The sequence below is a fragment of the Gossypium arboreum genome, chromosome 4 (genome assembly GCF_025698485.1).
Source record: "Gossypium arboreum isolate Shixiya-1 chromosome 4, ASM2569848v2, whole genome shotgun sequence".
Classification (NCBI taxonomy): domain Eukaryota; kingdom Viridiplantae; phylum Streptophyta; class Magnoliopsida; order Malvales; family Malvaceae; genus Gossypium; species Gossypium arboreum.
In genome coordinates, this window is record NC_069073.1 from 6,509,621 (window position 1) to 6,526,186 (window position 16,566).

Below are 16,566 nucleotides of genomic sequence, written 5' to 3' on the forward strand. Positions count from 1 at the left end.
ACTATTTGTAAAATAATTAAAAATCAAATAAACCCTCCATGTGAGGCACTACGTCATCGCCACTTTATTATTTTTTCACACCAGTTGGCATGTCATCACTTAACAACATATCAAGAGCTTGGACGGAAAAACTATATTTTAGGGACTCTATTGATTGTTAACTTTTGATTAAGAGCACAACCGATTCCAATTCTTGATTAAGGGTTAAATTGATTTTTTAATCTTTTTATGATTTTGTTTTTGCATTTAAGCTTATTATATAACTTTTTTCCACATGTTCATTTATTTGTTTTATCATAAATTATATTGTATTTTAATTTTTTGTTCAATTTTAGTTTTAGTCATTTTACTAAGATAAAAATTAAGATTTAATCCCCACTTTAATTTAACATTATTTGGTTCTCTCCTTTTATAATATTACTAGTATATTCAAATTAGATTTGTTCAAAGGTTGGACTCATAAGCCCAAAGCTCCATCTGATATTTGGAAAGAATTGGACAAAAATATTAAGCTAAAAAATATGTTTCGACAAAAAAAATTAAGACAATTAAAAATATGACTAGGTTAGGGCTCTAATATTTAAGATCGAGCTTAGTCTAGTTTGGCTCATTTTAATATTGTAATATATATTATATTATTTTATTATATATATTTTGTATTTTATAACACATAAAAATTAAATTTAGAGTAATATTTAATACTATAAGGTGAATATTAAAAAATATGTTAACCATGCTTAAAATTTTGGGTTAATATATTATTTGACACCGAGTTTGACTTTAATATTTAATTTTATATTTAAATTTTTATGTCCTAATTAAGCGCCTAAGTTTGATTTCAATGTTTAATTTGGTACTTTTTTTCTAATTAAGTTTCTATGTTTTTTTTACTATAGCACATATGTAAAAATCTTCATTCTTCCATGATTTCGTTTAATATAGATACCAAATGAAACATTGAAGCTAAATTTAGCTATCAAATAGTCTATTAATCCTATTTTTCTTAATAAAAGAAGAAAAACATATAAAATTGTTAAATATTATATTAAAACAAAAATTTTAACTAAAAAGAGCTTAGTTTTTTTTTTTACAAATATGAATGAATTTAGGTAAAATTTAAAGTTTATATTTACATCAAGCGAATTAAATTTGGACATACATATATTATATTAATACCATATAATGATTCAACCCATACCTAACTCTGGTCAAACTCATGAACACATTAACTACTGTTAAAGTGATATTGAGTTGAAATATTTTTAAAACATCAGATTAATTTTCTATTTGATTAAATGTGTTGTGTTAAATGAAATAACCTTAAAAGAAATTCCCAAATTCTTTTAATTGTGACACTTTACAATGTTATGAATTGGAATAGTCTATAAGAATAAGAATAGAGATCATATTGTTTTATATTGATTTACCTTTGAGAGTATTTTAGAATAATAAATGATTTCACGTATCGATTTGAAACCTATTGTCTTAAGTTTTATATATTTTTTTGTTTGTTTTCTATTGTTTAATAAATCTTTAGCTTTAGACTTTTTTCTGTTCTTATAACACGTTTTTTAGTATTGTTTATACATGTAATCTTAATTTTACTAGTAATTTTAAAGATAATTTTATTGTCATCCTCTCTAATTTGGTGAATACTCAATTTATTTGTCGATTAGTTTATTTATAAAATCTTTATTGCGTTGATAAAATTGTCATTCATCATCTACTATAAGTATTTACTATTTTTTTCTAAATTGAACACTTTTATTCCTTGAATGAATTAATAAATTTAGTATTTTTTCTCTTATTTGTATGCTTTCTAGGAAAGGACTAAAACCAGAATTAAACCTTCGCTTAGTTTTTTTTTTATATTATTATTATTATTATTATTTCTGTCGTATTAGGTCAAGACAGACAGACCCCCCAAGAAAATAGAGAAGAGTGAAGAGTTTGTATTATATATAAACTGTGAGGGAAACCGGAGGAGAGGTCGCAAAGCCTACCCTCGTAGTTCTCACTTCTTTCTTTTTATATCTTTGTCTCTCTCTACCTCTGTCTGAATTCTAAAGTCTCTCTTTTTTCCTCCCCTGTAAAAAAGCTTAAACAAAAAAATGGAGAACAATAACAACCAGGTCACGGGAGAGTTGAAGTCTGGGAATAAGAAGCAAGTTCGATTGTTTTACTGTATGGAGTGTGAAGAGCTTGCCCGCAAAGTTGCTGCTCACTCCCAACTCATTACCCTTCAATCTATCAACTGGAGGTATACTCACTTGCCTCAATTATTTCTTCAAAATCTTTGGTTTGTTTTCTCCTTTGAATGACAACTTTTCATGTTTCTGTTCTTTTGATTCTTTTCTTTTCTTTTCTTTTCTTTTGCATTTTTTTAAGGTGGGTGTTTTTCTTTCTTGCTTTTTGTTTAATCTGTCTGTAGAAAGGTTGAATTTTTTTTTTAAAAAAGTTGATAAAATGGTATATGATCAGATTGTGTGTTAGGATAAGTGGCAAAGAATTTCATGAACTCTTATAACAAAGCGTCTGTATTTTTATTTTCTTAAAAAAATTTGAGAAAAAAAGGGGAAAAGTTGTGCTCTTTATCTGGATGTGAATTCTTGGATCATCTTTGTTTTCTGCCACTTTGTTCTTATTCTTCAGTCTTATGAGACTCTGATCAACTTCCTTGTGTGTTTACTTCTGGGTTCTATATGTTATCTTTTTAGATGAGCAATTCATGCAATTTGCAAATGTAGTTCTGAGAACCTTGTTACAGCCAATGAATAGTAATCGTTGATCCAAAGGTGCCTGCTTGACAATGGACTTGGGAGCTTTTGTCAAGACTTGAAATAACTCGGTCCAAGTCTGTCAATTCTAAACCCACTCATAAGTTGGTCATCATGTTCAATAACATGGAAAATCAGCTTATTTTCTTGTTTTAACTTTCTCCCAAGAACACGCTAAACCTGTCTATGTTCTTACCTTTAAGTCCTCCACCGAGACTGAGCCAATATGTTGATAGATGCAAACTCCTTTACTTGTCAATTTTTTAATATCTACTATTTTCTTTATTTACACATGTTTTGCAATTTTTTTATGTTGACTGACCATGTGTTTCTTGCTTTCTTTTATTGCTGAAGCCTGTATCATGGCCAAATCAAGAACATTGAATCCTTTCAACATTATGTTGGCATTTCAACAGTGACTTTATTTTTCTGTCTTTAAACTTCCAATGTTTACAAATCTAGATTTGATTCCAGTGAGAGATATATATTAATAGTTTTAAACAAAGAGTATTATTATATGAAGAAATACTGAATTTCTTTCATTTACAGGAGCTTTGATGATGGATTTCCAAATCTTTTCATAAACAATGCACATGATATTCGAGGTCAGCATGTTGCTTTTCTCGCATCCTTCAGCTCCCCAGCTGTTATCTTTGAACAGCTTTCCGTCATATATAATCTTCCACGATTGTTTGTTGCTTCCTTCACTTTGGTTTTGCCATTCTTTCCAACTGGCTCCTTTGAGAGAATGGAAGAAGAAGGTGATGTTGCAACTGCATTTACCATGGCAAGGATTTTGTCAAATATTCCCATATCTAGGGGTGGTCCTACAAGCGTAGTTATTTATGACATCCATGCTTTGCAGGTTGGTTTTGTTTTTTTTGTTTTTTGTTTTTTTCTTTTTCTTTTCAACAATGAACATGATTATCATATATATTCCCTTATTACAATATTTAAATGTTTATAGCTGAAGCGGTTTATCAGATTAATCTGGAAAGTTTCATCTCATTGTTTTGCATCAGCGTAATGCTAATGAGCAATACCTGTTTTTTTATTTTATTTAGTGCATGGCTAGAACTTTATATTTGGGTATTCTCTTACTCAACCAAAATATTTATATTTCAAATCATTACCATACAAAGCGTCTTGTGATAGGGTTTTTTTGGAGAGAGGATTAAGTCTCATTGGTTGTTTTCAAGGGTTGGATTTTGTGACATTTGATCTTCATTCTTATTCGATTATTGTGAAGTTTCTCATCATCTCTGCATGTTCAAATAGCTACCAAGTACCAAGCACAAACCACCTACAATCTTTGGTTGTATTTGACTCTAGTTAGCTATTTCCATTATGGTCTTGATTCCTTGCGGTCTTTCTCTAAAACAGTTGAAGAAGTATGTTGGAACATTAAAGCATAAGATTTCTTCTTTTAGAATTTGGTTTAACTGAATTGAAAGGGCAAATGTTGAGGGAAGGAGACTTGCTTATATTCTCGACATAACGTCCAAAGTATATGGTGATAAGTCTGGAAACATAATCCTTTGACCAACAAGCAATAATTCAACTACTAGTGATCAAATATTCAGATTGTTGAATTTGGTATTTTAATCTTTGAACCCTGTGGATAATTCTGAACACAAAGGATGGTTAACATTGATGTTATTAGCAATGGGGTTCATTGTTGGCCTTGGAAAGTGATAGAGACTTTTGTTTACTGAGTAGACATATGCCTGAAGTAATAATGCAGGATAGTTGATTTATTCCAAGTTGTCTTATTCTAAATAAAAATATATGTTCGTGCTATTTAATGTGGATCTAATGAGCAATAACGTTGTACATCTATAGTCTCAAACATGATCACTTGTGATTCATTGGTTGTAAGACGGAGTTGCCCATGGTAATTTACGTCTGTAATCAATGTCTTGGTTGTTTTCTGTTTTATAAGGAGACTTGATTTGTTAATTTTCCTTATAATATAGGAAAGATTTTATTTCGGAGACCATGTGTTGCCGTTATTTGAGACTGGGATTCCTCTTCTAAAGCAGCGTCTTCATCAGCTCTCTGATGCTGATAAGGTAAGTATATCATCTCAAAATGTTGTCTGGTGCAAAATATATTTTCTTTGTGGTCATGGTGCTTGTCACTGCCGTCTTCTACATGATTTCTACTAACTTGATGCCAATATTCTTTTCTTAGGAGTGGTCCCTTATTGTATGTTGTTACACCCTCCTCAATTAGACTCAGTTTGTTTTTTCAGATAGTTGTTGCATTTCCAGATGATGGAGCTTGGAAACGATTTCACAAGTTGTTGGACCATTTTCCAACGGTCAGTTTGGAATCTTACCTATTAAGTTTTGTTATGTTTTGTTCCCTTTTGTTATATGTAGATTTAAAGTACATGATAATTGATGGCAGGTTATCTGCACAAAGGTTCGTGAGGGTGACAAGAGGATAGTTCGACTCAAGGAGGGAAATCCCACCGGTTGTCATGTGGTTATAGTTGATGACTTAGTGCAATCTGGAGGCACTCTCATTGAATGCCAGGTACTTATAGCCGATACCCTTTCTTATGAACTTTTTCCCTTAGTCCATTACAATTTCACGTTATGTCCCAATCTCAGGCTGTGGCTGTGACAGGTGGATAATTTCGTGTTTATTTTCTGCCATGACATGCATTTGTGATTCCAGAACAGTTTTTATTTCCATGCATCATATGTTTACTTACTGTTGATACGCATAATATTTGTCCTGTAATGGACGCAACACTTGTCGACGTTCATATGGGTTTGGACTTGAAATAATAAGCTTGATTTGTTGGTATGGAACTTGTTCTTCTTCCAGAAAGTTCTGTTTGCTCATGGTGCGGCAAAGGTGAGCGCATATGTCACTCATGGTGTTTTCCCGAAGCGTTCCTGGGAGCGGTTTACTCAGAAGAACAACAGTAAGTACTTGTTCGATCTCATCTTGTGTCTGTGATGCAACTTGTGGAGGTATTGATTGGTATTTGATTTGGTATTGTGGAAGGGTCGGAGAAGGGATTTGCCTACTTTTGGATCACAGATTCATGCCCCCAGACTGTGAAAGCCATTGAAAACACAGCTCCTTTTGAAGTTCTGAGTCTTGCAGGATCAATTGCTGATGCTCTCCAAATTTAAGTCCAATCTCCAAGAGGCTTCATATGAACTCTTTTTAAGCCGAAAGTTTAGAAAGTATGTGCCAATTTCATCTTAGTATGAAATGACGAAATAAATGTATTATGTTTTGAGGATAAAAGTATCATTTAGTATGAAAAGTTGCATACTAATTTATATAATTTATTTTTATGAATAAAATCTAATATTCATATTAGTAAAGTCCCTGATTGAATCAATTTTGTTGAGATTAGCCATGGGTTTGTTTGTATCCAATTTATATGTACTATACATTTTTGAGTCTAATGTGCAATTGTCATGTGTGAGATTTAATTTAGTTCGTCAATTTTAGTCTGAATTGCACCAATTTGTAGTCTATTTGTACTGTAATAGTTGTAATAGTTTGATGATATTTTGTGGTTATTTAACAGTTCGTTTGTATTATAAATGTTTGATACTTATAGTTACTTGAATATATATTTGTATTTATATTATATTTGTAACACTTTCAAAAAGAATTTTAACCTATTTTTTATTTTATAACATCATGACTAAAATAAATATTTTAATTTATAATAATAATATTAAACATAAAATCTTCAAAAAGCAATTATTTACTGTATTTTTCACAAAAAGAAGCAATTTTAACTTATTTTTATTATTCATAGCTAATAAAGAAGAGGTATGTAAAACCCAAACTATAAAATAGACCTTATATTAGTAAATTACATTTTAGAATTTATTGATCACTCATCCAAAAATATATAGATGCATATCTTCTGCTATTCTCGACATTTTCTCTCTTTTATTATTTGTCTTATTTTCTTGACACATGATATAAAAAATAAATATTTTCTGGTTTCCCATAATACACCCACTATATGGGTGGAAAGGAAATATCAAGTTAGAAATAAATGGGGTACAGAGAAAGAGGGTAATAGAAATATCTGTACATACATAAATATCGACAAAAATATAGTTCATTAAATTCCCTATACAGTTTATGAACAGCCCTGTACCTTCACATTTTGGAGTTCCCCACCAACAAAGATTTACATACAAACAAGTAACCATATCTGCATATCGACGTGAATCACCGACAACATCTAACAGTTTAGAAAGAAAGAACCCAGAGGAGATATAAGCACAGGTTGATGAGTAATGCATACAGCTGCGAAGAAAATTCCGATCCTTAGCAGCATGCTCCACCTTATTCATACCAATTTTCTTGCTCTACAAACAAAGATAACACTTTCTGCCTCGTTTTAATTTTCGACATCTCTAGTTACTTACCATGGAGTGTCCAGAGCTGAAAAGCAAACACTGCACATGACACAAGCTTTTTCGTACGCTTGTGCTTTAATTTGTCGTCCAACTTTTATACACTTAAAAAAGGAAAATTATCAACTTGTTAGCATCCTTAGCCCTTTTCTTAATTCAAGCTAAGGGGTAAGATTACCAAATTTATTAACTCTTCTCTGGCTTCTCATCCAGAAGGCCCTTCGGGCTCTCCAATGAATCCCCGGAATAGGACCCGTCTGGTTGACGAATACAGATGTTCAAATTGCAAGAAAGGAAATGTTCCTGCAAGATCATATACTTGGTAAGTATCAAAAGGTTGGTTTACACCGGTGTTCAGAAAACTTCGACAAAAACATGTCCCTAATTAATCTCTCCATGCATTTTATAAACTTTTTAATACAACAGAGGCAATGTTCAAAGCTTATATATACTTTTTTTTTTTAAGAAGATTATGAATTATTTTTATATTTACTTAATTCGTTTTTTGCAATATTCCTGGCTTGGTCTCTACTGAAATGACTATATCTAATGAATTAGTAAGCATTAAAAATACTAGAATCAATATATGTAATCTACTGTTGGCAAGGAGTTTTATTGAACAAAAATAAATACTGGTAAATGCTCTCCAACTCATACTTAAAATTTTACTACCTGATCACTGGTCTCTTGCCCCTCTGAATGAAACAGAATTGGCCGGCATCTCTTATCTTCATTCATTAAGCTTGAATTCTGGAAATGTGCCACAAGAGCAGCCTTGCCCTGGATTCGAGCATAGGCCAATGACGCCACCTTCTCACTGTTGAACTTCTCCCATTTCTTTCCATTAAAAGCCTGCAGAAATTTCCATAGAGTTAACTCCTCATTTTCTACCAAGAAGATAAATTTACAGAAGCATAAAACTCAGGTCTTTCTCTTTTATGGATACATTATGAACAATAAAATTTAGTTATATATATGCACACTTAATATGAAGTTAAACAAATACTATTTATTGATCGATATTCTATACTACTCTTTCTTGACACACTTGACAAAGGAGAAAAGGTTGAACCTGGTAGAAGGAGACAATATGTGAAGGGGAGATCATATTGATGAAAGCATAACCTACATTGCACTTGTTCTGCAATCAGAGAAGTTGATTAATAACCAGTAAATCAACTTGACCTAACCATACATGTCAAAGACCCCAAGAGTACCTTGAAATCAATTGGCAAATAGAGAAAATCGTAAGTGCCCCGGTGATTCTCATCAATAGCAGCAAGCAGCATCTTCGAAGTATACCTAAACAAATAGGATAAAAGCAGAAACCATCAAGGAAAACAGCATTTTACTTAGAACCCAAAACATTGAGTTCTTCACCATTCATTAACTTGTCTTACTTGTTGGGGATATTTTTAATCATTAAAGTGGTCCTAGTATCTTCTCCATTAATTATTTTATCCAAATCAAGCTGATACTGCTTCTTGTTATCAATCTGGTTTCCATTATTTTCAACTAGCCGACTTCGACTGCGGTCAGCCAACCCTTCATTGCCAGCTGTACCTTGTCCAGGATAAGAACCATTCCCAAGGAAAATAGGACCATGTCTTGGCATTGACATCATTCTGAAACTAGACGAACCATTTTCAGTTACATTTCCTAGGTGACCAACACCAGCACCAATAGTTCCACGAGCACCAATATTCATCAAAAAACTTCCATTGCTACGATTTAAACCCACACCAGCAAAAGAAACAGGATTCATAAAGGATGTTTCAGGCGACTCAGAGAGATAATTAAAGTGCCTATCAAGATGCACACCAGAAGGAGCAGATCCCACATGATGGTGGTTGCTTGAACCAAGAAATGAGCCATGCCGACTAGTAAATGGAAAACCTTGTCCACTTGATGAAAAAGGGTGCGTCACTGATGGTGTTGGCCAAGCAGAATTAGCACGCTCAGAGTAAGGAGTGGGACTTCCCCATAGAAACTGAGGACCGGTCAATGTTCCAATACCAGATGAACTTGAAGTAGATTCACCGAAGGCAGAGATTGGTCCAGGGCTTGCACTTACCTTTTGCTCAGAGAAGGATCTCGAATGCTGGTAGGATGCTCCTTGCATTGCTCCAGAATTAGTAAAAATTGGGTTTGTATTATTGGTCTTGCTTTGATCCTTCCCAATAGGTGCAATCTTTGGAGAGTTAGACAATTGATGTGGGAGAATTGAAGCTAGTCCAGGCAAATTATTGTTATTTACAGGGCTAAAAGATCCCAAACCAGGAGATTTGCTAAAAGCATGCAACGGATTTTGTTCAACAGGGCTGCCAAATTGTGCCCAATTACCTGTCACAGCAATGCATAACTCAGAATAATTATAGGAAAAAGAAAAACTGGTTGTACGAGCATAAAGTTGTTGAGTACACACAAACGTAGAGCATCTACGATATTTACCAGGAGGAGAGCTAGCAACCGGAGAACCAATGTGATGTCTAAAACTTCGTGCTTCGTCCTGTTCAAGCTCCTGACTTAGCTGCTGCATCAAGCTAACAAAGAAGGGGCATCAATTTTAATTTCTTTATACCAATTCAAAAATATGCCTAGCAGCCATGAGGAAAGAGCAATTATAAGATTCAAAAATAGCAGAGTTCCTTTTTTGGTTGTCAAAGATATCCAACAGAAATATGCATAAATGTTTCAGATGCTCAAGAAAAATGGATCACAAACTTATGCTAAGCATAGAAAGTGTTAATGGGAATTTTTCTAGTTGGCTAGGTCCTAACCCAAAATTTAGGTTACTGAAACAAGAGAAAACAATTTAGCATGTAGCCAAGTTGCCAGTTGCCAGAAGCATTAGGCATTCACAGGAAGAAAATTTGCAAATGTATTCCAGGACACCACAACAGTAGGGCTCCCACTAATCTATGGAAAAAGAAATGCATCCACCATCTCCCCTATTCCCTTTTTTGGTCATCAACTACAAAGAAAGTATCTTCATACCAAACTCCTAAATATTCACATTCATTCCAAGTTTCTCTCCCAGACCATAATAACAATAACAGATCTTATTAAGTGTTTCAGAAATTATATCCTGCTAAAAATTATCTACCAGAAATCAGATGATGCAAAGAAGCTAAAATTAACACTTACTTTCGACGAGCTCCACCGGGACGGCTAGGTTCAAGCTTTATGCGTTTCCCAGCTATGTCACTCCGATTCAATGCTCTAAGAGCAGCCTCTGCAGCTCTAACATCATAAAATTCTATGAATTTATGGTGTCGCTTATGTGGTGTTTCCCTGATCTGCATTCTCGCAAGCGAATAAGTCATCAGCAAATCTCCAGACATGTCAAAATGGTGAATGAAAGTGGCAGAGAAACAAATTAGGCAAAATTGTATTATACCTCTTTGACCTCTCCATAAGCCCCAAATATTTGGCGAAGGTCATCATTTGATACTGATGGATCCAAATTAAATATTACAAGAGTTCCCTGATTTATATCTTTCTCCGATGGGTTATCCTGGAATATTATAAGTTAAATTTGTTGATGGGATCTACAATGTCAAACTCAAATATATAAACAAAATACACTAGTTCAAACCTTTGGAATTGAGAAGTGAATGTCCAGTTTTCTTCGCCTTAGCGGCTTATTTTGTAATGCACGCATCGCAGTGCGTGCAGCTCGAATATCATAATATGAAATCATTACAAAACCCCTATGCTTGCATGCAGTGTACAAAGTTCTGATATCTCCATAATGCTGCAAAATGTGTTGGAATTTCAAAGATGATAATTATTAGCCTAGTATAAACAAGATGAAAACTGTTACATGCAGATAAATAAAGAAAAAAGACCAAAGTAGACCCAAGAGACCGAAAAATAACACCATTATAAGCAAAGAGATTTATTAGGTAGAACGGTAACCAATGTAAATAAGAATAACAGACTAACATAAAATACCTCAAAGAGAGATCTCAATTCAGAGTCTTCAACATTACTATTGATATTTCGTACAAACAATGTTCTTGAAGGATGCTCACCATAGGGGTGTTCCCCAGCCACTGTTCCCACACCATTTGTAAGAGGGTAATGACCAATCCCATTTGCAATAACCCCTTCAGATAGGTTCATCTTTGATATACCAATATTAAGGCCCTCTTGAGGTTCAAAGTCCAACTCCATTCCCCCTCCAGTACCAAAGACATCATATTCTTCCAAGTCCTCCAACTGACTAGGCAACTCATTTAAGTCGAAGTCATCCATTATGCCAGCAAGGAGGTCATCTTCATCATCAGGAAGTAAATTTCCAATTGCATTTGTTTCAACATCTTCGAGTGGGTCCTTTCCTTCATTTTTTAACTCTAGCTTACGTAACTCAGGCGAGTTATCATCAACAGAATGACCAGAATTTTCCCCATCAGTAAAGTTCACTACATTTTAGCAAAAGAAAATCCTCAGTCTTGTTCCAAGTAAAACACAATATACAGCATTTTCATATCAACAGAAAACACGTACATTTTTCATGAGGAAGGACAGGTAATGAACTAGAAAATAAGCTTGCATCACTTGATGAATGATATGCCTCAGTTCTACGCGGGATTCCCCATGCACCAGTTTCCCACTTTCTAGAAATGTTGACTGAAGGAGTATCGGATGGACCTATAATACAAGAACAACCAATCAGTATCTGGTGAAAATAGATGAGCAAGATGCATAAGATCACATGCATTTGTATCCTAGATTTAATCGAATGATGAACAATGTTATACCTCCAGCTTGACTTGAGTTTGGACCTTTAGAACTTTCCTCCATTTAATCACTTTCTGAAGACAAAGAATTCCAAACATTAACTATCAAAATATGACAATAATGCAGACTAATTCAGCATATATAACACAGACCATGTGAAACCTTAAGAATAGCATAGCATAGCATATCATCGCAAAGCATTCACTAAATTTTCAGGTTCATATTGAATTTCAATAAATACAGCAGTTCCTGAGCAATTCAACCAACTAGCAGTCAGTATACTGTGCAAAAGCCAAATCAAATTCGCAACCTTTCAACTATAATATTTCCAATTAGTTCTTCTTGATCACACAGCTTTTACAGTAAATACTGGTTACAGGAATTCACTTTTGAGTAGTCAATCAAGCAATGATTCTCTACAGATAACACAAAGTCCAAATAAAGCAAACAAAATTGTCAAGATCAAACAGAAAATTGAAAAAATCATCTACAGTGTAAGCTCTAAAAGAGCTGATAATTATGATAAAATAACAACTGTAAATCACTGCACCAATATAAGTCAACACCCAAAACAAGAAATTATATCAATAAAAATGAAATTTTGAACTTTACTAGGAAAAAAGAACCATCAAACCCAGCAGCCAACAATAACTTCACTAATTAACAAAGTCAAAAAGACTTATAAATTCAGAAACAAAAATTACCCCTTTTGAACACTTCCCAGAAACATTTCTCTCAAACAATAAAATAAATAAATAAGCAAACAATTACCCAGAAATTATATGGAAAGAAAATAAATGTAAAGTTAAAAGAAAAAAATTACCTTTTTACAAGAAAATGGTATATATATATATATATATATATATATATAAGATAGTTAAAGAGAGTCCATTGAAGAAGTTAACTTGACTGACAGGCCTGATTCCAAATAAAGTTTTTGTCTTTAATCACCCAAAATTATATATACACAAACGGAAAAACTAAGAGAACAGCTTAAAGAAAGAAAGAAAGAGAGTTTCGTAGAAGCAGAGATATTTCTTCCTTATACACTTCTACTTCCTTTTCTCTCGCCGGGAAACTAGAAATTTTAATAATTATTATAATAAACAAAAATTAATTAAAATTATATTAAAGAGAAAGTGAGAGAAAATATAACATGATTGGAGGGAAAGAAAAAGAAAAAAAAAATGAAAATGAAAGAGAAAGAGAAAGAAAAAAAAAAAAAAACAAAGTTCTTTCTCAGGCACTGTGTTTTTTCGGTCTTTGAAAAAAATTAAACATAAAAAAATAAAAAGATTCTGCTGAATTTGAATTTTGTTTGGCGTCCGTTGACACATATAGCCCACACAAGACACAAACAAAACATAATTTTGGTTTGCCTGTTTGCCCTTTATATTCCATTATATTACAACTTTGGACTATTTTGCTAATCTAACTCAAAAATTTTTGATATTTATAAAAATAACTCAAGTTTAAAAATAATCATCAAAATAATTTGAAATGAACAGTAAATTAGGGTTTTGTAAACCCAATGACCAGCACTACTTAGTGTTTTGGCCCCATAATTGTTTGATGGTTGTGTCAAGCTTTAAAAAATTAATTTTTTTTACTTTAGGAACCCAATAGTCGGCAACAGGGTATTTTTTTTAAATCGTATCATACTGATATACAAAAATATCAGTATTTAAAAAAAAAATTGTTGGGTGCTGGGCATGTAATGGCCGACACCAGAGATGTAAAAAAAAATTTTGGGTGCTGGTCAGTAGATGGACAGCACTAGGTACCTTTTTCGTGTCCCAATACAATTTTTTTTTACTTTGATACACTGATGACCGGTACTAGATATGTAAAAAAAAAAATTGGGTGCTGGCAATGTAAAATTAATACACGAAAATTTTAAATTCAAACTACATATAATGCGGACTAAATTAAATTTACAGATACAAAAATATACAAACATTCTAAGAAATTAATACACAAAATATAAAAAATGAAACCTTAAATCCTAAACAACTACATTAAATTTATAGATATAAAAAATACAAACATTCTAAAGAAATAATACAATTATTTTGAATAATTTTTCTTCACAACTAATCGTCTTCTGCTTGAATCAGGTCTACGTTGCATTAGTATAGGATAATTGGATAGTTGAAACGGTCAGCAAATTTAAAAAGAAACAGAAAACCAGCTGCATAAATCAAGGGAAAATTAATATTCTTCTGCTTGAATCATGTCTACGTTGTATCAATACTCCACTTATAAGTTGCGGAATAAATGCTATTGCACCATAGATAATGTCCATCTGCGTTGGACATCTCGATTAGTCATCTATGACGCAGAAAATTATCCAACATTTAATAGCATAACCTTTAAAGTGGACATGACAGTATATAATTTAACTCCGTTAAAACATGACAATATATAATTCAACCCCAAAATTCGGTTGTACACTACGAAAAACTCTCATCTACAATTCACTACAAAAAACTCATTTGATGATATACTACAAAATACTCTCATTTTAATGCCTCTCTCAAAAAAAACTTTCTTATCCATTTACACTATAAAAACCCAAACCACCCAGTATATATATAAGGTTTGTGCGGGCCATACCAAAAAAAATAAAATTAAAATTAAGTAGTGTCGGTCATCAGTGTGCCAAACCAAAAAAAAATTGCATTAAGGCACGAAAAAAGTACTTGGTGCCGGCCATCTACATGGCCAACACCTAAAAAAAAAAATTTAACATCTCTGGTGTCGGCCATTACACGACCAATACCCAAAAAAAAAAAATTTACATCTCTAGTGCCGGCCATCAGTGTACCAAAGTAAAAAAAATTACATTGGGACACAAAAAGAATACCTGGTACTGGTCATCTACTGGCCAACACCAAAAAAAAAATTCTTTTTTTTACTTCTCTGGTGTCGGGCATTACATGGGCATCACCTAAAAAAAAATTTTTTTTTACATATCCAGTACCCAAAAAAAATTTTTTTTTATATCTCTAGTGCCGGCCATTACATGGCCAACACCAAATTTTTTTTTTTAAATTAAGTGGTATCAATCATCAGTGTACCAAAGTAAAAAAAATTGCATTGGGACACAAAAAATGTACCTAATGTTGGCCATCTACTGGCCAGCACCCAAAAAAAAATTATTTTTACATATTTGATGCCAATCATTACATGGCCAGTATCCAAAAAAAAAATTTAAATACGGGTATTTTTGTATACCAATATGATACGATTTAAAAAAAAAATACTCTGTTGTCGGCCATTGGGTTACCAAAGTAAAAAAAATCAATTTTTTAAATCCTAACACAATCATCAGGCAATCATGAGGCCAAAACACTAGGTAGTGCTGGTCATTGGGTTCCCAAAACCCCATTCAACTGTTCATTTCAGGTCATTTTGGTGATTATTTTTAAACCTAGGTCATTATTATAAATATCAAAATTTTTTGGGTTAGATTGGTAAAATAGCCACAACTTTGCCATGGTTCTGTCTCTGGGTGATGTGGCTTTTGGTTATTGGTTCAAGGATTGTTGGTGTGAAAAGGTTTCGAAATAATTCTGAGGGAATCTAATCAGGATGCGACGTGAACATCGGATGGCTGGTTTTTGAGGAGACGTGTAAATTTTGGTTAACGGAGTAGAGGTGTTAGGTGAGAATGAGCACAGGTGATTTATCTATGCTTTTTGTATCTGTGTTGGTGAGGATCAATGACATGTTGTTTGCGTGACGGCAAAAGTGATTGGATTCAGCTGCTCTCTATCTTGGGATATTTTTGGTACAAGTGTCCACGAAATTGGATTGGATTATCATTGGAGAAATTTTAAATATTTTTTATGAAGTCAATTTGGGTCAACTTAAATAGCTCATCTTTATTAAAAGTTAAATGAAAAGAAATATTATGTTGTTAAAATGTAATAAAGTTTGATTCGGACTAAAATTTATTTTGTCCAAACTAGAATGATAAAATGATGCTTAAATTTAATCATGAATAAAATCATGAAAAAGTATATGACTTTAAGAATCTAAAGTTAAAATTAAGATGGTATTTGAGTTTTTGCTCTCCAAATAAGAAGAGGAAGAACGCCTGTGTAGGATTAGGAAAATCAAGGATAATCGCAAGGTAGCCATATCACTATGAGGTGAATCAAATAAAAAATTGTCATACATGGACTCCTTATTGGAAGGTAATTTCTATGATTATGAGTAATAGTTCCTTAATAAAGGAATAGAACAAGTGGAGATAGACTCCAACAAGGATGATACTGAATGTCCAATGGAATCCTATGGAACTGAATGAGGATTTCCATATCATCTATGTTTAAAGAAGAAAGGCAACTTATCTGAAACTATTGAAAGAAAGCACTTGCAATCAAAGTATTTGGTAAAATAGCAAGGTACAAATACCTATCATTCAAGCTACAACAAATATGAAAGCCTAAAGGAGAGCTAAAGTTGATTGATTTAGGAAACAACTACTTTAATGACAAACTAGAAAACATTGAAGTCTATAATCATGTTAGTAAAGAAAGGTCATGGTTCATATGTGGATGCTTCCTCACTATCTGCAAAGCAAAACTTTAGGTTGCCTAAAGCCTTTTTTAACTTAGTGGCAGTAT

General features: G+C 32.8%; 2 protein-coding genes across 7 annotated transcripts; one reads left to right on the forward strand and one right to left on the reverse strand.

The window, feature by feature from the left end:
• Nucleotides 1-1,872: 1,872 nt before the first annotated feature.
• Nucleotides 1,873-6,127, forward strand: LOC108450215 (ribose-phosphate pyrophosphokinase 4). The gene is made up of 7 exons (XM_017747737.2): nt 1,873-2,260; nt 3,327-3,642; nt 4,754-4,849; nt 5,032-5,100; nt 5,190-5,318; nt 5,616-5,715; nt 5,799-6,127. The coding sequence occupies exons 1-7, from the start codon at nt 2,112-2,114 to the stop codon at nt 5,927-5,929; spliced, it is 990 nt and encodes a 329-aa protein (XP_017603226.1). The 5' UTR covers nt 1,873-2,111; the 3' UTR covers nt 5,930-6,127.
• Nucleotides 6,128-6,840: 713 nt separating this feature from the next.
• On the reverse strand, nt 6,841-13,208 carry LOC108453254 (protein MEI2-like 2). 6 transcript variants are annotated; one of them, XM_017751257.2, is made up of 13 exons: nt 12,756-13,208; nt 11,953-12,006; nt 11,699-11,842; nt 11,144-11,613; nt 10,785-10,943; nt 10,587-10,703; nt 10,334-10,485; nt 9,638-9,729; nt 8,587-9,529; nt 8,404-8,488; nt 8,259-8,327; nt 7,859-8,038; nt 6,841-7,489 (listed from the first exon to the last, which is right to left on the reverse strand). In XM_017751257.2, the coding sequence occupies exons 2-13, from the start codon at nt 11,993-11,995 to the stop codon at nt 7,373-7,375; spliced, it is 2,571 nt and encodes an 856-aa protein (XP_017606746.1). In that variant the 5' UTR covers nt 11,996-12,006; nt 12,756-13,208; the 3' UTR covers nt 6,841-7,372. The 6 variants fall into 6 exon arrangements, with proteins under 6 accessions (XP_017606746.1, XP_052882911.1, XP_052882909.1 ...); XM_053026951.1 differs by having other exon boundaries at nt 12,704-12,756; XM_053026949.1 differs by lacking the exon at nt 12,756-13,208 and adding an exon at nt 12,637-12,725.
• Nucleotides 13,209-16,566: the final 3,358 nt, after the last annotated feature.